General features: G+C 29.4%; 1 protein-coding gene across 1 annotated transcript in view; it reads left to right on the top strand.

Annotated features, from left to right (window-relative positions):
- The first annotated feature begins 376 nt into the window (after positions 1–376).
- LOC107441856 (uncharacterized) overlaps positions 377–24,024 on the top strand; it is a 45,070-nt gene continuing 21,422 nt past the window's right edge. The window contains exons 1-4 of the mRNA XM_087169309.1: positions 377–852; positions 9,013–9,647; positions 10,251–10,558; positions 18,596–23,920. Of these exons, the coding sequence (XP_087025435.1) occupies positions 9,163–9,647; positions 10,251–10,558; positions 18,596–23,920 (6,118 nt within the window). The 5' untranslated portion in view covers positions 377–852; positions 9,013–9,162. The remainder of the gene's footprint in view (positions 853–9,012; positions 9,648–10,250; positions 10,559–18,595; positions 23,921–24,024) is intronic.

The following is a 24,024-nucleotide window of genomic DNA, read 5'->3' as shown; positions in this document are numbered from 1 at the left end:
TACATCGTATGTCTTATAAGAAAAAAAAATCGAAATAAAAAATTTGTTTAAAAATTTTTGAAAGTCCAATTACACATCCGAAAATTATTAAATTCACTTCCCTTTTCTTAATTTCACATTTATAAAGTACTTTTTGTCACTGTATCTCTTTGATACACTGTATTTATACTATTATTACTTAATAAATAACATTTTCTTAATTTCACAATTAAAGTAAATTTTGTATTATTTTATATGTACTTCAAAAATGAGGCCTATATATCATTAATTTAGTTTCTGAAAAAACAGTTTTAATAAAATCACAACTTCAAGATGTTGTATGAAAAGTAGATAAAAATAAAAACTAGATTCAGTTCCATAATAAGTTCTAGTTTCCGAAACAGAAACTAAACCAATCCTCTTTACATCAATCTGAGCTCCAACTGCGAAAATTATGTAACATCTTTTTATTAGATTGCGCTTTTAGTTCGAGAGTAAACGAAAAGGATTATGGGAATTTGACAAACAGAAAACAGCCATATTTATGCTATTCGTGTAATTACTAATGCTTTGAATTGATTATATGTTAATGAAGTATTATACGATCATTTACTATGTTGTGAATTGTAACGAAGTACTTAAATTTGTTATGTGATACTTTGCGTATTGAAAGGTGATTTTGAATGTTGTGATTTACTATTGTGCAATAATGATACAAACAAATTGACCTTCCTCGTCCGAGGGTCACAGGTGCGATAGTCATTGGTCGAGTGATACAAGTACGCGAAGCCTAAGGCTATGGACATCTCTAAAGCAATGGAGATTGTGTTTATATCTTCATTACATGTATTTATTGACTATTACTTTCATCAGGTAAGCCCTCTTTTGTTTCGAAATCCATGAAATCTTAGCATTCCTTCACTTAAGCATTTGTTTTGAATATTAACAGATTTCCTTCCCCCCCTCACGTAACCTATTTTTCATTAGACTTGAGCGCAAAAATGCTACGCATCATAACTGGTTCATATAAATCGGGATAAATTTTGTACTTTTTTCTAGTAGAATGTTGATACGATGTGTTTGTTTGATTAATTTCTATTATTTGTTGAATTATGGTGTTTGTTTACAGTTTGGGTCTAATTACTACGTCCATTTTAACCTTTATGATTGGGTATATTTACATTTCTATGTTATTTATTATATTTTTTATATAGTCAGATTTGAGGTTATTTTTTTTTTCCAATTCATTGTTCTTAACGTTGCTATTTCTTTTGAAAATAAGTTGACCTCATCTCTATGAAATAGATATTAAGTATGACATTTTCATGGATGCTTATAAACTTTTGTATTCATGGTAAAGGTTAAATTTTTTTTTCATTATTGTATTTAAGGTAGATTTATAAAAATGAATGAAGCTAAAGTTTTGCTAAATTAATTTGCATCCTATTAAAATTATGAATTAAGTATTTGTTTACATTTTGATCTTGTTAATAATCATGTTCATGATCATGATATTTCAAAATATAAATGATATTGTGATATTCACACTTTCTAATTTTGAAGATCTTCTCTTTAATTAATATAAAATTAAATTTATTACATTGCATTAAATTTAGTATAAGTTTAGTTTCTTTTTTTTCTATAATTTTTAAAAATGCTTTGAAATTGTAAAATTTGTGAATATTATTTAATTTTAGTTAACATATTATTATTATTTTAATATGTAGTTATACTTTAAATGGCAAGAGTTTGTTTCATTTATGTATAAATTTAATTTTACTAAAAGTCCTTTGAGCTTTCACTTGATAATTAATTTAAACTGATTTACCATCATTTTTATTAAAATTTATTTTATTTTTAGTTATATGCTTATGTATTTATGCTGAATTAAATCCAATTCTACATTTTCACATTATCATATTGCGAATTGTGATACAGATTATATTAAAAATTCGTAGTTAATTCATAGTTTTGGAATACTTAATTGTTTAAGTGTAATACGTTAATACAATTTTATCTTGGATTTTAGTTTTTCTAATCTTTTTGTCACACATTCTGACAGTAAATAGTGGTCTATGTGCTAGAAGCATATTAGTGCCAATATAATTTTGGCACCCCTTCAAAAAGTTTACATTTGAAAAAAAAAAATTAAGCTTGTAAAGAAGCATTTTTTCAAAAATAATTTTGTTATTAACTATTATTATTCACAAAAATTATTTTTAATCCGGAATTTTAGAAAAAGTTAAAGGGATTAAGGATTTTTTGTTTAAAATTTCATATTTTTTGAACGTTTCATGTAAAAATTTTGTTTGTGTAAGTGAAAGATTAAAAATAAAATAAGAATAAATATCTTTTGTACATAAAAGTTTGTACACAACAATACATAAATTGGTTAAATGTTAAACAAATGTTTATGACTTAATTATAACTTTTAAATACTGTAATATACTCTGACATGTAAATAAAATACTGTGACATTCAAGCCATTGTAATATCAAGCATTCAGTCTGTATCAATTATTGGTAATTCGATAAAGTAAATACTTCTATACTTGAATGCAAAGTCTGGGAAGATTTTAGTACAGATGGCCTAGGATACTCTGCAGAGCGGTGGGCACACTTTTTTAGAGGCGCCGTGTGATATGAAGTATATGTATATCTATGCATATATATTTATATATACGCATATTCATATATATTTATGCATGTTAATGTGTATATTAGCCCCTGCTTTAAGCAATCGCCACCTTACCAAATGCGAATAAAATTCTGTTTCGGTGAATCATTTTTTCTACCGTAAAGAAAAAAATGTATTTAATTTATTCCTCTTAATTACTTCAGAATGAATTTTTCTATACAAATCAGTATTTTTTATTCGATTACAGTAATTTACGGTATAAGCGCCACATAACCAATTAGAATAGGGTCCAAGAAATATAAGCTTGAAACAAACTACAGTAAAATATTTTTGTAAGAGATAAAATTAATCATAAAAAATTGTCAAGATTTGCATTTGGTGAAGTCTTTTGATACTTTGCTAGTTTACTTGCTAATAATTTGAAATCCTTAGCGCCGCCCCGTATATTTATATGTTATACATAATAAATTGGAAAATTTAATTTTGACTTCTTCTAGTATAGGGGTGCACAGCAGATTGACCAATTAAGGGCCGCTTGCCAAAGTATTTAGACAGGCATGTTGAGAGCAATTCTAGGCATTTAACTCTTTTTATAAGTTAACCTTGAAATATATTTGCATAAAATTAAATACCTTTAAATGTTTGAAATTAGTAACTGCAACACTGATCACTTAGGAAAAGAAACAGAATATGAAAATTTGAATCAATTTATCAGAAAAAAAAGATTCAGATAAATTGAAGTAATTAAACACAATGTGAAAATTCATGTTTTTTTTTAATCATGTTACATAATACAAAAGTCCATTTAAACATAAATTTTAACATTAAAAAATTTGTTCATTAGCTTAAATTTAAAAAAATAGATAATTATTCTAGTTATTAAAATAAATGCAAGTTAAATACTTTGATTTATAAGAAATTTTAGCGTTGAAAATTATTAAAATTAAAACAACCTCAGCACAAAATAAGATCAGTAGGGAATATACTTCAACTTTAAAACATTTATTTTAAATAAATTATAAGAGGCAGGAAGATGTGAGAGAGAAGAAAAACCAACTTAATTTTGAAGGAACTATTTTCCTTAAGAATAAAAACTATTTAAGTACTTGTTTACAACTCTTTATGACCAATACTTTTTTAACATAGCACTTACTATTTACAATTTATACACATATATTAGGGGTCTGTTTAGAAGAAATTTGGGTCCGTTAACGGACCCTTCACAAGATATCTTTTCATAAAAACGGACCCTTCACAAAGTATTTTAACTTAAAAACGGACCGTTCACATAATATTTTAACTTAAAAAAGGACCCTTCACAAAATGTTTTTTCTTTTAATCAGACCCTTCACAAATTTGTTTATCTTCATTATTATTTTGTTAATCGAATAAACCCTTTCCAGGGCAGAAAACAAGAGAGATGGATGTAAACGAATTAAGTTTTGTCTTTGGCAGACGATTCTTCCATTATTCGTCCAAAATGCATATTCTGCGTTCAGCAGTATAGGCTAAATACCAAATATTTGTATGTTGCATCTCTAATTTAGAAACAGCAATTGTTGTTTATTCTTTAAAATTTAATTTTTTTAATTATAATTTTTTTAATTATAATTTTACAGTGTTGAGCATAATCTTGTATGTCTTTTCAATTTAAAAACTCCTTGAAAAAGTTTTTTTTGCAATAACGGACCCTATTTGCACAAATTCATAAAAGCAGACCCTGGTTGAAAGAATGTGAGTAATTTTTTTCACAATTTCACGAAAAACGGACCTTTCACAAAATGTCTGGACAGGCCCCTGTATATATTAACAATTAATTAAAATTTACATTACTTTAAGAAACTTATCTTGATTACATTTTTTTACAGTTAAAATTTGATCATTTCCCAGCATATAATCATAAATGATATAAATTTTTCAAAGTAGGTAGAAAATGGTTTAAAAAGTTTCTTAATGGTTATCCTGCAATTTGTAAAATTTTTAAATATTGTGATAATTTTATCTACTTGATCATGCGATAGCTTTTGCGAGCCATTGAATGAAGATTTATTGATTTTGTTTAAAAACTGCTCTGTAATTTTGAACATGCCAAATTCATTCTGGAAAGCAGTCTTTCGACAGAAGCTGTTGTGTGCACAATTAAACTTAGGGCAAATAACCAATGACTTAATCAGTTTTGGAATCTGTCCCAGATGGTGCTCTTCTTTTCCTGATTTTTAAATCATGTGAATACAAATAGCGATGTGTTAATTTTAAGTTGCTTGAAAACGAATTGCTATGCGTGATTTTTAAATTTTGTGAATAAAAAACATAATGCGTAGTTTTTAAATCGTGTTAATATTAATCGGGATGTGTGGTATTTAGATTGTGAGATGAAGACTCACAACGTATGATTTTTAAAACGTGTGAATATGAATCACGATATGTGGTTTTTAAATCGCGATGAATTATTTTTTAATCTTGTTAATGTTAATACAAAATGTGATCTGCAATTTTTAAATCGTGTGAATACAAATTACAAAGTGTGACTTTCAAATTGCGAGGATCAAAACGCTAAAATACGAATCGCGATACATGATTTTTAAATCATGTGACAACGAAAAAGAGTGTGTTTGGTATGTGTTGTAAACTTCCACATGTTCACGGCAGGGTTGGCAAGGTTGAGGACAGAATGGATTAATCCACGGTTTAAACCGTCCTGTCCAAAACCCCTTTGTCCAAAACTGTCTTAAACTGTCCAAAACCCTTTTACTCAAATTATGTCATAATTTTATCTGAGCAATATTTAAGAGATAAAATAAACATGGAACTTAAACATAGTACTAATAACATATTGATAATTAAATATACTAGAGAATATTTGTTTTGAAAAGTATAATGTTTTATTAATATTGTTTGACTCTTCAATTTAAACAAAGGAAGATTAATCAGTAATCAAGTTCAATTGGTCCTCTCATTCAATAGTACATAACTGAAGTTTGGCCTTGCCATGCATTTTAAAATATTAGGGATTAAGTGCTTGGTTCGTCATAAACATGTTTATTTATCTATAGTACTATTCAAGAATACTTTTATTTCATTCATGTTCAATTCTTTTAGCATAGGGGTGATACACCACCAGTGTCAGTAACTGAATGTTATGCCCTTCAAAACTGTTAATACATTTTTCAGTTATTTTGTATTTTCAATTTAAACTAATATATTTATATTTAAAGACAATTTTTTTTAAATGGATGTCTTTTTTATCATCCTGTGATGCAGAAATTATAAATAAAATTTTATAAAAAAAATATTGTGAAAAATAAAAGGTTAATTTTTGAACAAATTTAGTAATTTTTTTTAAGAAAAATTATTATTTTTTAATATTGCCATATTTATCCTTATGCAAAAATATTATTTATCAGTATTAAAAGCATATTTATATTTAAAAGATTAGGCATTCACTTTTGTTGTTCACTGAATTGTGGAGCTTCAAAAATTTTAAACCTTTTCCTATTATATTATATTATTTTCTTTTAATAAGTTATAGTAAATTGTATAAAAAATGTCAAATATTTATTGATACATGTAATTATTATGTGTACAAAGGTTACACCTATAGAATTTTTACCTTTTACCAAAGTTCAAGGTTTTGGACACTTTAAGACAGTTTAGGACAGTGTTACCCAGTTTAGGACAGTTTTACCCAGTTTAGGACAGTAAAACCCAGTTTAAGACAGTAAAACCCACGTGTCCTGTCCAAAACCCCAACCCTGGTTCACGGGGAATAAAAAAATATGCACGTGTATTGAATTATTAAAGGGACAGTGTTTAATATAAATTTACACACCTCGTTTTTTAAATTTTTTATTCTCTCTGGGAAGGAGTCAATTTTGCTAAGATATGTAATAGCTTTTTAAGTTACAAAAAAATTTAAAACAGAATCGAATTCATTTTTTCATTATTGTGTTAAAATATCAACATACTCAAAATCACAAGTAAAAGTTCAACAATTATTGGAAAAAAAAGTTTAAAAAAACCTATGTTTATGTTAAAATTAGCTCAAATAAAACACATAAAAAGTAATTATTTTACTACACTATTCAAAACTCACACTCATGTGCTGTCAAACTAAAGTATTAAAAATATCTGATTTTTTTAAATCACAGGGAAAAGTACAGTTATATCTACCAAAAAACTATCAAAATCCCTTTATATTTACGTTGAAATCGGCATAAATAAAGCACGTCAAAAAACAATGTTTTTAAGTGCAGGATTCGCAACTGTAGCTAGAGCGTATAAAAAATATCAGGGCTTTCAAAACCTTGTAGAAAAACAATAATTGCCAAAATAACAATTGAAAAATAATTGAATTTGCTACAAAATCGACACAAATGAACCTTGTCAAAAATGGTTATTTAAATGAGCGATTCATAATAATATTATTATTGTGTTAAAAATATCTAAATTTTAAAAACCCTGCTAAAATGTGGTGTGATAAGTAATTTAGATTTGCTACGAAATTTGCGCAAATAAAGCGTTTCATAACTTTCAAGGCGTTAAAACATAATTTAAAAAATCGCGATTTCAGAAATTATGTGAAAATGGGTAGCAATAGCTACTGAAAAGTCATTGGATTTACGGTGAAGTCGGCGCACCTGAAGAGCGTCAAAAGTTATAACAAAAATTCAAAATTTGTGTATCGTAATAATGTTGCATTAAAAATACGGAGATTTTCAAAACTATGCATAAATCAGTAGCATTAACCATCGAGAAAAAGCAATTAACAAACTACGTTGATTCAGATTGGATGCGTCAGAAACTTAAATTTTTTATTTAAAATTATTTTTAGAATTATTATTTTTTATTTTGTTCAAATTACTGCGACGATCCGCACATCTGGAGTTGGTGGGCCGCAGGTTGTGCATCTCTACTCTAGTAGTTATGCAACTTTTAATTGTTTCGAATTTGTAAATTTTCGAAAGAAACTAAATACAAATAAATAAATTATAGATTTAAATATTGAAATTAAAAATTGTAACTAACAAAGTGCATAATTTAGATAATGTTTTAAAATATTGAGAAACACTAATCAAATCTAAAAAAGTATTGAAACATTAAATTAGAAAATTTTTTCTCTCCATATACACCTATAAATTATATTTACTAACAAGCATAAGAGTCAGTAAAATCTTTAGTAAATCTTTCTAAATTCTTTATTAGGACAAAGGAATGAAAAATATTATTATTGTAATATTTATATTTAAAAAATAAAGTTTTTCAGACTTAAATAGTATTTCCAAAGAACTAAGATTGCTGCCTTAAAAAGTTAAAAGATATCTCATTTCCTAACTGAATTCTCACCAATGTCACTTTTAATTTCAATTTAATTTGCCTCTCTTGATAGCCATCGTAGCAAACATTTCTAAATATTAATCGCCCACGAAGATCAGACTTTATATATTTTTGTTTGGAAAACACTCTCTTATATGTAACTTCAGTTAGAGGATTTGTTAAAGTGTTGTGCAGGGTTATATGTAATTCACATGAAAAAAAGTGTTATCTTGATTAAATTTTCATTTATTTATATTATTCTTGGTATGAAATATTAAATACAACCTATAAAAATTAAAGACTACATAAGCTCAGGATAAAGAATAAAAATTCAAATCAAAATGCTTTAAAGAAACTCAAATCAAAAATTTATCAATTTATTTAATTTTTATCAGGTAGTAAATACCTTTAAGAAGTGATTACTGAAATTTTAAATCACAGGTCGTCATTTTACTGAAGCTTTGTGCCTGACCTAATAATGAGCTGGAGCTTGGCTTGCTCATTTATTCTATAAATGTTCTTTTTCAGATTATTATTATATAAAATTCTCTTTTAAGTTATGCACAAATGTAACTTATAATAAAAAAAATATTAGAAATTTATATTTAAATTTAAATTAAAATGTTTGTATTGGTTTTTAACTCTTGGAACCAGATATGATTTAGCGATTAATTCATGTGTATTCAATTTATTTTGAAATTCGCTGATAAATGAAAAAAAAAATATTACATTATGCTTAGTTAATAATGAAATTAAAAACTTGAGTGGTTTTAAAATGAAGCTATCAAAATATTACATGAAATATTCTATAAACATTCCTAGCTTCGAAACTTTTGAAAAAATTGTGTCATTATTCGACGATAGTGTCAGTATACTAGAGCAGCTGTGATAATAATGGGAACTCTTAAGGAATTTATTTTAAAATTATTTTATTTAATAGTTATGTATTTAAATCGTATCAGTTTGTTTTCTTTGCGCATCATTATTTCTTATCTTAATAAAACTCTGTGTTTAAGCATTTTGAAGTTGTGTTTTAAATTAATGTTGAATAGTTATTATAATTAATATTTTATTTTATTTTAGATGAAAATTGCATTTGCTTCATTGAGAATATCACTTGTGTGACTTAATCAGCAAGTGGAACCAATGAAGAGCAATGCATGCTCGGATGCCTGGAACTCTAATGCCACTTAAAGGAGGTGGCAAGGTGCACAGCTTCGTAGGAGGCTAAAGATGGCATCCTTTAATCAGGATGCCAGGACAGACACCATAGTTTTGAATGCTTCTTTTCAAGCTCCCTGTATGTCAGAAGGTCTTGTGGTTGCAAGTCCTTTCGATGCCAGGGGTGTCGTTAAGTCGCTACCTTCCTCCTCAATCTCTTCTAATGAACAAAACAATGTTGTTTTTTCTTCAATAACGTCGAAACCTTCCCCAGTTTACCATCTTCCTGTCAGCAGTATGTGCGCTCCAATGACAGTAGGTGTTGAGCCTAGTCAGGATGGCAATAACAAATTCAGTGATACACAGTGTGTTTCCTCTTCTGTTGGCCTGATGGACGGTATACCCCATAGCAGCAAGATGTATCCTGGTGGTCCAAAATATCCCTCAGAGGTGACCTCATCACATCCACTAGTTGCTTCTCAGCACAGTGAAGCGTTTGTAACTGTGCCTTTTGGATGGAAACGAGTAATATCCAGCGGAAAAGTCATATACATCAGGTAAAGGATTATATTTGTTTGCATTATTTAAGATATAACTTTTGGTGAAGTATTTATTAATTCTTAAATTTATTAAAATTTCCCGCTAATATTATATAATACTTATAGTGGGTCTAATTTTAATTATAAATATTTTTATGAGAAAGAACAAATCTTTTCCAACCAGTGATTCTTTAACCCTTTGTTATTGAGAAAACTTTAATCAAAAAACTTAGTCAAGAAAAGCCAAAAAGATTGTGGTCATTGTATGCATATCCAGAATAAATCTATTTGCTTTATCTTTACATTTTTCAAAATAAAGAGTGATTGATTAAAAGCCACCAAAAGTTTAAGCAATAAAAATTATTACAAGTTAAGTGATTTATATTAATGTCAAAAATAAGCAGTGCAGTTTTTTATCTCGCTGCCCTTGAAATGATTAAGTAGGATATTGTGTGTTTAATTAAGTGTTTTCATTAAAATTCAATTTTAGACTTGATTGTTGAATAAAATAGGATATATAGAAATACATTTTCTTTCCTGTTTATTTAAATTGTGTTTTGAATAACTGTTTTTTTTTGTAGAAGTCTTATGAAAATGTGTGTTTTGTTTTTATTGTTTTAGCCCGAGTGAAGTTTATCTTCAGTCTCTTCAAGAAATTGCTATTTATCTCCAGACTGAAGGCACTTGCAAGTGTGGCCTAGAATGTCCTTTGATGATCAACAAAGTATTTAATTTTAACCCTATGGCAACTACTAAATGTTTGAATGTCAATGACCTCTCATGGAATGATCCCACAAAACTTTGCAACCATAAACGAAAGATTGCTGCAATGGCTACTTTTCAAAATATTGCTGGCCCACTTTCTACCTTTGGTCCTGTTGGAGGAGGAGAGTTTAATTCTTTATTGACTCAATCTACTTCTAAGAAGGGTAAGGTTTAGTTACTAGGTTTTACAGTTGGGTGAAATATTTTTGTGCTGTAATTTAATTTAAATATCTTTTTTTTTTTTTCAAGTTTAAGTTCACATTCTTTTTTTTTTTTCTTCTTTTTTTTTTAAGACTTTATCTTGTATCCTTATTAATATTGTTCTCTTTTTTAATATCTTTTGAATTAAATATAAAAGGAACATTATTATAGATAATGATAATTTATATTTTTCTTGCATTAATTAAGATAGTCATAAACAGGGTCATCCATAAAGTACTTGTAGTACTTTCGTAGTACTTGTTTTCTGTCAGCAATCCTTAGAAAGTGCCTATTTTTCCTTATATAAACTTTTTTATTCATCAGTTTTGCAACATATTATTAAAATACAGCCTGACATTGAAAAAAAAAACGTCATAATGTTGTAAGTAATAACTTACATTAAATGAATAGCAAAAACTTCCTTATAGCAGGAGTCTTCCTTCGTTTCTTTATAGCAGGAGCTGTTAAAGATAAATTGATACTCATCAAGCTAAAGTTGTTCTTGTTTGTCGTTTAGTTACTCTTACTATTTATGGAACATAACCAAAATTATAAACTTAATGATTTATGTATAAGAACATAATTTAAGTAGGCATAACTACAAAATTAATAATAAAATTTATGCACTGGTTTCATCAGTTGGAGAAAATTTGATAAAATCAATTTGAAAAATATCAGAGAATAGTCGAGAATTTTTTAAGGATGAAATGAGTAGTGATTTCTAGAACATTATCGACAACTGACTATTCAACCAAAAATTAACTGAATATTCGAGGCCATATAGCAAAATTTTTTAAAAAATCTTTGAGTATTATTTTTTATATATAAGTAAATTGAGTCATTATTGTATAATGTAGTTATTTAGTTCAAATTTTAAGTAAAATAAATAAATAAAATCAAATTGTAAATGGTAATAAACGTATATATGACGTATAATAGGTGTATGACAAAGAAAAAAAAGTGCATATTTTGTTTTCCTAACTAGACTAAATGATCGATTAAAAAAAAAGAAGCTGGAGGTGTTTTTTTTTTGGAAAATAAGAAATGAGAAACATAATTTAAAAAATATTAACAATTTTAAAGTAATTTTCAATCAAACCAAATATCAATTCATCAAATAATATTTAAATCAAATTTTAAAAGAATCATATGTGATTGCAGAAATTGAAAATATTGTTAATTTATGTTAGATAATTGGCAAAATTTCGTTTGGCAATAAATTTTGCTTGCACCACCTAGGAGATAATTGTAATGCATTTCAATCATGAATAGAGCTCCGATTAAAATTTAAGTGCTTAATAGTGGTCGGAATTTCTGATTCATTCCGCCTGATGATAATATTTCAATAAATACTGAGTACAGCGATCAGTAGGGCGGGGCGATTTTCAAAATTCGTTGAGCAGATTTATTTCTTATTTTGCATCGCAACTGAGTGATAAATAGATTTAACACCAATATTATTTTTCAACATTACAAGAAATTTTTTTACGGCAACCCTTTACAAATGGAATTTTATATCTACTCTCCGCATTTAAACATGCTGTGCAAGTTTTTAAATCAGCATATTCAAGTTTTTGTTTTAAACAATAAATAAAAGGAGAAATAAAAAGAAAAATCTTCTTAACTTTTAAAACAAAACTTTAATGCTAATAATAAATAATATTTTTTGGAAAAAAGCAACTTTATCCTTAAAGCAACTTTAAAGAAATATATATAGTCTATCAGAAACGCTTTTAAGAATGAATGCCTTGTTATTATAAAATTGCCTTCAAAAAAAGATAGTAATACAAAAGCGAAACAGAAAAAATGAAAATTGATCTTAATTCTCTAAAGAAAATCTCATGTCTGTACAGTCCGCAAAAAAAAAAGATATCACCCTAAATAACTTTCGTTCTAATGATCCGATTTTCACGAACTAAGTGTCAATCTTAATGGTTCCTGGGGGTGACCTCAAATATGCTAATTAATTAGTGCTAACTATTAATTAAGTTACGAAATCAGACACAAAAACGTACTTTCTCTGAATAAACATATATTTTTTTTTACATATTTGGAATCTAGACACTTGAATTAGGGGGGGTAGACAAAATTTTAAAACAATTGGATCGTAAATTGGGTTGCAATAAAGGTTTATATATTTGGCGATAGTCCAGAAAACCGCCAAAAAAAGTCGCCTGCGCAAATAAATATTTTAAGATAACCCATTGACTGATTCAAAAGAGAAACGCTTAATTTTACTAGGTTGCTAGGCAACCAATTTCTGACTGTAAAAAAATTGAAATAATGTTTTGTGATTGCTCTGAGAGGTTTAATTAATAGTTAATAGAAAACATCTCGAAGTTTCTAGGCAATAGGCAATTTTTAAGTTCATTTATGTCCAAAAAGCAAAAAAAAAAAAAATTTTTTTTAATCTCCTTTGAAAAGAAAATTTGAATCGATTTATAAGTTTTTAGAATTTAAATACATGCACTTTTTATCTGATATTATTTAGATTATGCTATTTTTGCTATGTTTATTCGAGGATTTCATACTAAAATCAAATTAACATAACTTATAATAACTATATACAAAATTTTAGGGATAATGATTTTTACAGCTTTAATCGAGTCTTCTAGGCATGAAAGTTTGAAGAAAAAAAAAGTGCTTGAAAAATAAAATGTAGATTGTATAGTAATTCTAATGCACATTCACAAGGTTTTCTATAATTTACGATACTTCTTTTTTCTATAACTCAATGAATTGCTGAATGTTTAGTGGCATTTTAAAAACATTGAAATATGTTATGTTTAAGAATAAGATATTGAAATAATATGTTGCATATTGTATGATTCATTGTTTAAAAAATTGCTTCATTTTGCTAGATATTTACGTTACATGGTTTTCTTTGGATAAAGATGATTAGCAAATAGCATCCACATGTTTCGATACATTCTGAAACTTACGTTCGAAAATTCACCATAAAATGTCGCACAGCATATTCTTCAATTACGATAAGCTACATTTACCACCAAATACTGCTACTATGATTATTTTTGTTTCCTTATATATATATATATATATATATATATATATATATATATATATATATATATATATATATATATCTGATATACTCTCTTTTTAAACAGAGCTCGTAAGGCCCTTAAGATACTGAAATGGGGGCACAAAAACTTAAAAGATTTTTCTTTCCTAATGCCCGCCTGTGTTAACATCCGTCAATTCTGGCATCTACAGGGCGACAGATATCTATGTGGCCTAAGGATTCCTAACGAGCATCAAACATTCTCAAAATTAAGTGTTCATTCACTGGAAAATTTAGTGTTTATTCAATTTAAGAACTGTTCCTTCACTTGGTTATCTTACTACTTATTATTTAAACCACCAAAAGCTTAAAACAATATTATGTAAGTTATCTGAATTTTTTTTTACATAATTTGCATTTAATAACAAATATGTCGACATGCATTTAATAACAAATACGTCATTTAGCTAAAATTACAAATTTTGAAATTTTTATGATTTTTTTTTAAAGACAAGCTAAGCTTAAGTATTCCTTCACTGGTTAGTTTACCCTATAAGATTTTGAGAAATTTGCGATGTTGTGAGAGATGCTTAAAAATGTTGACTACGTATTTTTATTAATATTTATAAAATATATATTCAAGAAATTGATGAATATTTTATTCCAAATTTATTCATTCGTATGTATATTATTGAAATTTTATGAGTTATTGAGAAAAAAAACTAAAAAATAAAAAATAATCACATTAAAGAAGCACAATCTGTTGTATAATCATATTCTATCAGAAGCATGCTTTTATAAAACTCCACATTCTCTGAATAAAATGTATTTTATTCAATAAAATGTTTTATTCAAATTTCTTTTCTAAATTGCAAATAGAATTTTAGACGACTAAAAAAGAAACATCGTATTTTATAGCTTAAAAAAAAAAAAAAATGAAAAGATAAGCAAACGATTATTAGCGAAAAAAATATGAATGAAATTTTATGCTAAGCGCGCGGAGTCAAGTTCCTCGCAAGTTTATCACATTTTAATATTAATCGCCCCATTTAATCATTTCTTCATTGTCGCCAAATTATTTTTTTAAAAATAATTAATTTTAATTTTTCGCAGCTTCTAATAAATAAAAACAGTTGAAACTTTAGATTTTTCAATTGAAAAATATGTAGATTAATATGGTATAAAAAAATTCATACCTTATAATTCAAAAATTTTTCATCCTTAATTTAATTAAATAATAAAAAATAATTAACAATTATTAAAAATTATTTTTTTCGTGAAATTATCTTTGGGTAAATGAGTTTTATGACTGGGTGAAATTTTCTTCGAATTGCTTTGTTAGTTTTTAAAATATGACTAAAAACGTAAAAAGTGAAATTAACATTAAGGGGTACGAACTTTGGATCGCTCTCCTGACCAAACTATAGGGACCATATTTCCCAGATTGCGGCTACCCCTTATATTTTGAAGGTTAAGAATCCAAATATGTAAGAAAAAATATATGTTTATTCAGAGAAAGTACGTTTTTGTGTCTGATTTCGTAACTTAATTAATAGTTAGCACTAATTAATTAGCATATTTGAGGTCACCCCCAGGAACCATTAAGATTAACACTTAGTTCGTGAAAATCCGATCATTAGAACGAAAGTTATTCAGGCTGATATCTTTTTTTTTTTGCGGACTGTACATCTCAGTTTTCCTATTATCATATTTTAAAGTAAAAGTGTAAAAAAGGAAATCTTACAGAAACACTCTTAAAAATTGTTGCATCATAATTAAAATTTCTATGAAAACAAGAGTTTTGGTTAAAAAATAAATAATGTCACAAATCTTTTTTAATTAAAAAAAAAAAATTACACTGAAAATCTATTAATTCACATTGTTGTATTTTTAGAGAAAAATGATGTTGAAGAAATAAAGTTAAAAATGCTCTTTAAAAAATGATGTGTCATAATAAAAATGCTGATAGAAAGAAAATTTTAAAAGATGAGTATGAAAGATGAAAGAAATTTAAAAGGATTTAAACAAAACTTTAACAATGAAAATCAAAGTTTTCTATTTAATTGTACTGGGAAAAAGTGACAATAAAAGAATAGCCTATCAGGAATACTCCATTAAAATGCTGATCTGTAATAAAAATAGAAGAAAAAAAAGTACCAATCAATTTCAGTATTCATCGTCACTGTCTCAGTCGGAACGGAGCTTTCGGACTAATTATCTCTTACTAATATTGGAGCATTCCTTTTTGTGACATATTCCAACACATTCTTTGTTTTCTATAATGTTTTTCCTCAGTTTTTTGAAGTGAATTACAAAAATTTAAATTTTAACGCAATGTAAAATATTAACTTTTCAAAGTCATAGAAAGCTTGGAAATAATTGAAATCGATATAAAATCAATTGTTTCTGATTAAGGAGGATGTGGGACACATTGGAAGAATCTCCAAATAACAATTGAATCAGTTTATTTTTTGAATCCTATCAGACCATTGTTAAGATTTTTTGTTTTTGCTGATATGCGTCAGTATGTGAAGTTTCTGCAGAATCATTTATTGGACTCTGGAATAATTTTAGATAATGGAACTTTTATCAACTCTGGAATTGTTAAAGAAGTATTAAGAAGATACCAGAGAAATAAAATTGCTGGTTACATAGCATTTCGCCTTACAAATATTAATTCAAAATAAGGAATACCATCTTCTCAGTTCACCCAACAACAGGGAAGCAACACGAAATGGATAAATCTCTTATTTAAGGGAAGATTATTTGTTCTGTTAGCGACATGGATGTAAGGAATTTGAGAACATTTTTGAAAGTGTGCATCGGACATCGTATAGAAAATCAAAAAAGTGTCATCAAAGAACTTATTAATGAATTAGAGTGACGATATCCCGCAGTGAATAAAACAGCAATATGCTTAAAACTTAAGAACTTTTCTAAGAATTCGCTATCTAAATAGAAACCTCCCCATTACTTCAAGAAAGACAGGCAAGAAAATTAAATGGATTAAGTCAAAGAAAATAAAAACTGAAATGAAAAGTATAAATAATTAATAGCTAAAATTCTCCTAATTTCATAGTATAGTTTTTAATGCAGTTATTTTAAATATTTATGATTTTTTAAAATTATATTCTCTTAAATTTAAATATCTATAAACAATTGTTAAATTTCTAATATTATTATGAACCTAAATTATTATTTTGTTTCAGTAATTATCGTTTAAGGCTGTTGTTTCCTAATGAAGTATAAACAAATTCCCATTAACGGCATTATTTTAAAAATCAGGACTCTAAATTTAATCCTACGAATTATTGTTATCGAACATTAAATAGCTAAAAAAGTGTCGATATATGCTTTAATTTTTGTAATAATTAAAGTTAAAACAGAAAATTTTAAGATAAAGTATTTCTAGCGTTATTTTCGACAACTAGTAAAAAAATTTTATTAGTTTAAAATGATATTTATTTTAATATTATGGCCAAGAAATTTTTTTTGAACTATGTTTTTTAACGGAAATAATGTGTTAATTATGTGAAGTTTCAAATCTGATATCAAGAAATCGAGCTTATTTTAACAGAGAGAATGATGCAAAGTTTTAATAATATCTTTGCTTGCGATCTCCGAGATCTGTGTGCTGCGTGACGTCATGAGAAGGGAAATCATAGCTTCAGCTCTAAGAGAGGAATGAACTAGCCCTTCTTTCTTCTCTTTAGCCCAGGGTATATATAATGTGCAAACATTGTTCGCAGAATTTTTTTTTAGTATTATTAAAAAAGAAAAAAAAGAGTCAAAATTCTCTTATCCTAACACGTAGGTCAATCTGGCAGAGATTGATGTAAGAATTTTTTTCTCTGCTTTGAGTAGAGGCAGAGAGCATCAGGCCTGTGATTATGTCCTTGCATTTGTCTTTCAGGTTTTGTATTCATACAATGTAAATGAATGAATGAATAAATAAAATTTCACATAGATATTTTTATTAAAGCGTTGATAACATGCTGTCAATAAATGCTTTTTGCATTATTTTTGCTCAAATAGCAAATTTCAAGTATTTTTTCAATTATTTAAAAAGTGTTCTTGCTCATAAAATTTTGGAATTCTATTTTCAGGTTTTTTTAAAATTTTCTTTTTTCTTTTTCTTCTTTTTTACCAAACTCATCCCTGTGGTTTGGTATTAATCAATTTAGAGTTGCATAAAAATTAGAACATTTAAAAAAAAATCTGTGACTTTAAAAATTTATTTATTTTGCCAAAATGAGGTGGTTGAAACGAATTACAAGAGTTACTCTGTTGCTTGCAGAAATTTTTTAAAATTAGATTTTGTGTTTGCAGAAAGTTTTTAATTTTATCTAAGTCTGCAGAATAGTACCATGGGTTCCTTCTTTAGTATTTCATCTAGTCATATCTGTCGGTCGCTGAACAGAACACTGCTGTAGATTCACGTATTTGCTTATATAACTGGCTGCAGCTTTCAAGTTCGTTATTACCTTGCAAAATATGACACAAGCTGAACAGCTGTAGCTTTTTCCTAATGTTTTTTCTTTCTATCAATCAAGTTGTAAATTTTAAATTTGATTTCTGAGTAAAAATTTTACACTATTTTGCTTAAATTTTGTATTTTGCCATGTAAAATTACACTCTTTAAAATGATGGAAAAATTATATACCTTACAATTCAACATCTGTCTACTATTATTAAATAAAATAATAAAAAATAATGAATATTTACTAAAATGTATTTTTTGCTGGGAGTTTTTTAGTGTTTTTTTTTCTGCATTGTACTTATAATTTTTTTTTTAGATACATATCTTATGTGTATTAATTACATCATATGGATGTTTTGCTTTCATTAGTTAATTTTACCATCTCTGAACAATATTATTAGTTAGATTTTATAGTTAGTAGTGTTGAATTAAGTAATGAATATCTAAATTTGTGTTAAGTTTCTAATATGCTTATTTAATGTGCTTTTTTTATTGCAGAAGTTTGTGTCACCAATAAGAAAAAGCGTGTTAAAGGTAAAAGTAGAAGTCCTTTTGAGAGTGTTCTTGTATCCCAGCTGTTAGCCCAGAGAGATAAATTAGGACAAAAGAAAGAAAAAATTGAAGATTCAAAATCTTATAGTGAAAGCAATTTAAAATTTCAAAGCGGACAATCTTATAAAACTGATTCTCAGAATGTGGTTCCTGCTAAATCTCCAATGATTGATCAAAGAAATAATTCTAAGCCAATGGGATTCATTTTAGAAGAACAGAATATGTCAGTTTTTAACAAACTGAATAATGCTTCCAATTATGGTCCTCAATTAATAAATCAACACAATTTCATCCCTGAAAATATATTTCAAGATAAAAAATTACAAGGATGCATTCAATCATTTCAGCCATGTTCTACCGACAACAATGCTATTATGTTTCCTAAAAATAATCCTTCTATGCCCTGTGTAGTTCAGGAACAGAGTACTGTTCGTCCTTCTGAATCTGTTTATGCTGATAGGATGTCTTCACTACCACCTATTGAACCAATTGGATCATCCATACATCAAAATATATTTAACCCTCAACAATTTCTGCAAAATAATATTCCTGCTAACATAGCGTTGAATTGCAATTTTTCCTCAACTACTGCTAATAATCAGATTTTTAATGCTCAACTTCCTGTAAATCAGTGCATTACAATGAATCCTCCCAATCAATCCTCAGCAGACGTTGTTACTGTATCCCAGTCGCCAAACACTGGTACCTTTCTTTTCCCATCTGATGTTCAAAACCAACTTTCTCCTCATATTAATAACATTTCAAATATTATGAACACTGGCTGTGTTCAAAGCTTTAGCACTCCCCCACAAGAAATGCAGCATCCCACATCTTCAGTACCGACAAATTCTGCTAGATTCACGCCTTCCAAAGAGGACACAGTAGTAGTTTCACGTACAAAATCTAAGAAAAGTTCTAAAATGAAAATAAACAAAATGAATTCTGTACTAGATCGTGGATCCCCTTGTCCAAATATTGATGTCCGCCAAATTCCTTCTGAACACCACCGTCCACCACCTGGAACTTATGCTGCCATTACTAGCTCTTCTGTGGGGCCTGCACAAAGTCAGCAAGTTGTTTATAATCAAGTCCCCTTTTCGACTGATATGAATATTTCATACATTAACAAACCTGTTATTAACCAAAATATACCTTGCAGGTCTAGAAATCAAATCGGTAATTTTTATGATGCTTCTAAAACACCTGAGCCCAATATGGTTAGCAGTAATGTGCAATTTCAACCTTCTCAGAATAAAAGTTTCCAGAACACATTTCAGTTTCAAGATGCAACCCAATATCCTCCAAATTCTTTTGCACAGTTTGATAACAGGAATAAGGGCAAAACGAATTCTCATTCTAAAGCAACCATTGCTAATCAGCAAAGTCCTAATATTTCATCACCAGTTGTTAGTACAACTAACTGGGCATATCCTAATTCAAGTTCAGCAAATTCAATTGATAATGTTTATGAAAATCGGCAAACTCCAATTCTTGAACGAGCTTCATCAGCCAATGGAAGTCCTTGCAGTTCTATTAGACTTTCATCAGTTGGAGAAAATAAGTTAACTGACGTGGCATCTTCAACTGCAATTCAAATGATTACTAGTAAAACTAGCAATGCATGTTCACCCACTTCTTCTGTTACTTCTGTCTCTTTGTGTTGTTCTATTCCAAATAGTATGAATGTGTTACCAAATTCAATTTATGTTTCTTCTAACTCCAATATTATTAACATTCCCATGAGTGCAACGTCTCAAAGTAATATAAATACCCTCTATTCTACTCAAAATGTATTTTCAAATTCTTCCCAAATCAGGCAAAATATTAATATGTCTCAGCAACCAATAGTTTATAATCAAACTTTACCAAACAGTGGAAATCAACGACCAGATTTGACTACCAACTTTTTTATGCAAAATGCCCCTACCACCAATTTAGATGGGGTTTCTGGATTGCGACCTCCAATGGTCCAGCAAGATGGTTCTGGTATGTTAGTACAACAAGTGCTAAGCCAGAAAATAACCTCAGATTTTTCAGGAAATATGTTTTCTTCTGCAACTAGAGCACAAGTTATGCAGCAAGTTAGTGGGATGGTTTTACCTGCTTCAGCTCCTAATAATGTCAATTCTCAGCAATTAGTCCTGGCACCCACACAGATGAGGATGTCTGGTCCAGGTGGGCTCATAACTATGCTACCACCCACTATGACTAGTACAGCTATGATGAATGGCACCCAAGTCTTGACAGCACCTGCACAACAAATGGGGCAGCAAATGGTTTTGTCTGATAACATCAGGCCAAATATTGTAAATCAACAGCAGCAGATATTGCAAAATAATTGCTTTATAATGAGTAACCAACCAACGTTTGTTACTAGACCCCCTAATAACAATATTGTTAATTGTCAAGTGCCATGCCCAACTAATGTGTCAACTTTTTCCAATGGTCTTGGTAGTTATAATGCCCCACAAAATAACTTGACTAGCACGACAATGATTACTGCACCAATGTTACACAAGGCACAAGATCGAAATGAATTATCTTCTCAACATGTCACTAATGAATTAAATTTGCAGAATGGCAAAGATCAGTCCGTTGGAACTAATTTATCTACACTTCAACCAACTCAAAGATTTTCTGAACACAGAGCTGATAGTTCTACTGATATTATACAAGATAACTGGTTACAAAAACAAGATGTTCGAAATAATGTTGGCGACGGAATGAACCATGCTGCTGGGCCTTTCTTAAGCAATGTTTCAACTTCTAGGTCAAGTTCAGTGCCTTCTAACATATCGGGCCAAACTATGTTTTCAAATTGTGGCCAAGTACTCATAAATGGAGACAATGCAAATTGTGTACCAGCACAAGCTATGTCAGCTTCAAATCTGTCTCGTATGACAAATGTGATACCTATTGTAGGGGGCCAATGTGCACTAAATTCTCCAATGCCACCTTTATCAATCCCTAATGTAACAGCTGTGACCACCACAATGACGCAAATGATTCCTGCTATTGGCATTGCTCCACAAATTTTGGGACAGCCTGTTCAACCTATGGTTCAGGTGATTAATACAGTACCATTTAATTCAATGCAGAATGCTGTAATTGTTAATGGGGGCTCTAATGTTTTGCCTCAAACTGTTCGTTTAGACACTTTACAGACATCACCTGTTGTTGGAACACCTACACCTACAGTTTTTAATGGTGTTGTATTTCCCCCTAATACTATGAATTGTGTTCCTTCTCCTGCTACTAATGTACCAACTTTAAGACAGCCTCATCCTATGAATCACAGTGAAGATATGCGCTTGACATTTGAAAACATGCATGACACTAGGAGTACACCAGGATCTAATTCCTCTTGCAGTACACCAGTATCTAGTTGTAGTTCCACCCCAATATCCTCTAGCAGTGATACCCACAATATGGCTTTGCGTGCTTTATCTCCTGCCATCAGGAAAAGAAGCCGGGATGGTAAACGTAAAGCTAATAGCCAAACAGTGGCATCCATGCTACAACATGGTGCTCACAACTCTTCAAATAATACAGGAAATTCAAATTCTGTTGTTCAGCAACAGCAGCAGCAGCATCCTACCCAAACTCAACATATCCAGCAACAACAAAACACACAAATGTCTAATCTTCAACAACAGTTCCTGCAACCACCTGTGCTACAGACACTTACCGTCCTACCTCAACAACCGAGGCCCCTTTTACAACAACCAGTAATGAATTACAATAGTATAGGTTCAGTTGGTGGTCCTCAAATTTTAACTACTGGTCTTACAAGTCCTCTTGGTATTGTTCAACCTTTAAGTATGCTTGGTGTAACACCAACTGGAGCTGTTATACAAAACATCCCTGTACAACAAGTTGTCCCAGGACCCCATTTTCAGTCTTTAACTGTTTTGCCTCATGCTGCACTTCCTCAGGAACAGTCTGTTGTAGTGAATGATACTTCTTCAATGAATGTTCATCCTACACAGATGCACAGTGCCTTTGCAACTGGTTCAATTGTTCCTAATATGGTTGCTGCCAATCCAGTGCTTAATACTCATGTGGGAGGAACTGATGTTCTTGTTTCATCTCAATCACATACAGTGACAGAAACTATGTCTGTTCCAGCTCCATTTCAGTCGGTTTTTTCTCAGTCGTTGCCCCCAATAGCGCAGTCATTGTCATCTACGACAAATATCAGTAACGTCAAAACTTGTAGATCAGGAAATGTGCTTACTTCAACAGCAGCAGCGTCTTATCAAAACTCAACATCTGTGCCCGCATTTAAATCTTCAACATCTACAGCTAATATTTCCATGCTTGATAGTAAAGAGGAAATGTTGACTGCAAAAGTGGATTTCTTTACTGAATCAAACCAAAAAGCAAGAAGTATAGGTGTGCAAAGCAGTTGTACAGAACAAAATGCTGCTGTTCAAACTGTAACATCTACTAACCCGGTGAATAATTGTAATATCTTAGACAATAGTCAAAATGCAAAAATTAACATGCAAGATAACTGTTTAGATGATGCAAAGTCAAAATTTGAAGGTGAAAATAGCAGTACCATGCTATCATCTGGTGGGGAATCTTGTGAATCACCTTGGCCTGATCCGGTGAATCTTTCAGCGGCTGTTAGAGCCGTAGTGCAGGAACAAGTGGATAGCAATGAGGAACTTATTTCTCATTCCATGAGTAGCGATAATCCTATTAATTTTTTAGATTGCACCTCTTCAATGCGTGATGAAACATCTGAACAGACACCTACATCATCTATGGGTGATACCATTGAAGAGAGTAATGACGGCAATTCGGTATTAGATTTAAGGACTATGTCTGGAGAATTTGGTACCGAACAAGATAATTGTTCAGATGGCAACTACAGATCTGAGGAAGGAATTCTACACCTGAATAAATGGCAAGAAAATCGGTCACCAACTAACAGCCAGAGAGAACATAGTGATAATGTTGTTGAAAGCGCTTCAACGGCATCGTCTGAAAGCTCTGAGCAAACCAATACAGATTGCAATGTTACTAGCGATTCTGGTGTTGAATCAAGTCAAGAGCCTATGAACTTGGCATGTATACGTGAGGGAGAATCCATGGCCGATACTGACCTGGTGTCAGAACAAGTTGGCTTAAAGAGCTCAATGTCATATGTAGAAGATTACATTATTCAGGATGAGGAAAAATTGACTCAAAAACGAGGTCTTAAGAGACTGAAACGTGAAATTGATATTGCATATGATGATTATCAAGAGGAGGATTCAGATGGTAAAAAATTTTGCAAATTAATCTATTTTTAAAAAAAAATTTAAATTGATATTTATATATATTTATTTTAAAGGCTGTATAGTAAAATGTCATACACAGGTATC

Source organism: Parasteatoda tepidariorum, chromosome 1, assembly GCF_982258835.1.
Source record: "Parasteatoda tepidariorum strain Cologne lab strain chromosome 1, Ptep-v5.0, whole genome shotgun sequence".
Classification (NCBI taxonomy): Eukaryota; Metazoa; Arthropoda; class Arachnida; order Araneae; family Theridiidae; genus Parasteatoda; species Parasteatoda tepidariorum.
This window is presented reverse-complemented; position numbering and strand designations above follow the sequence as displayed.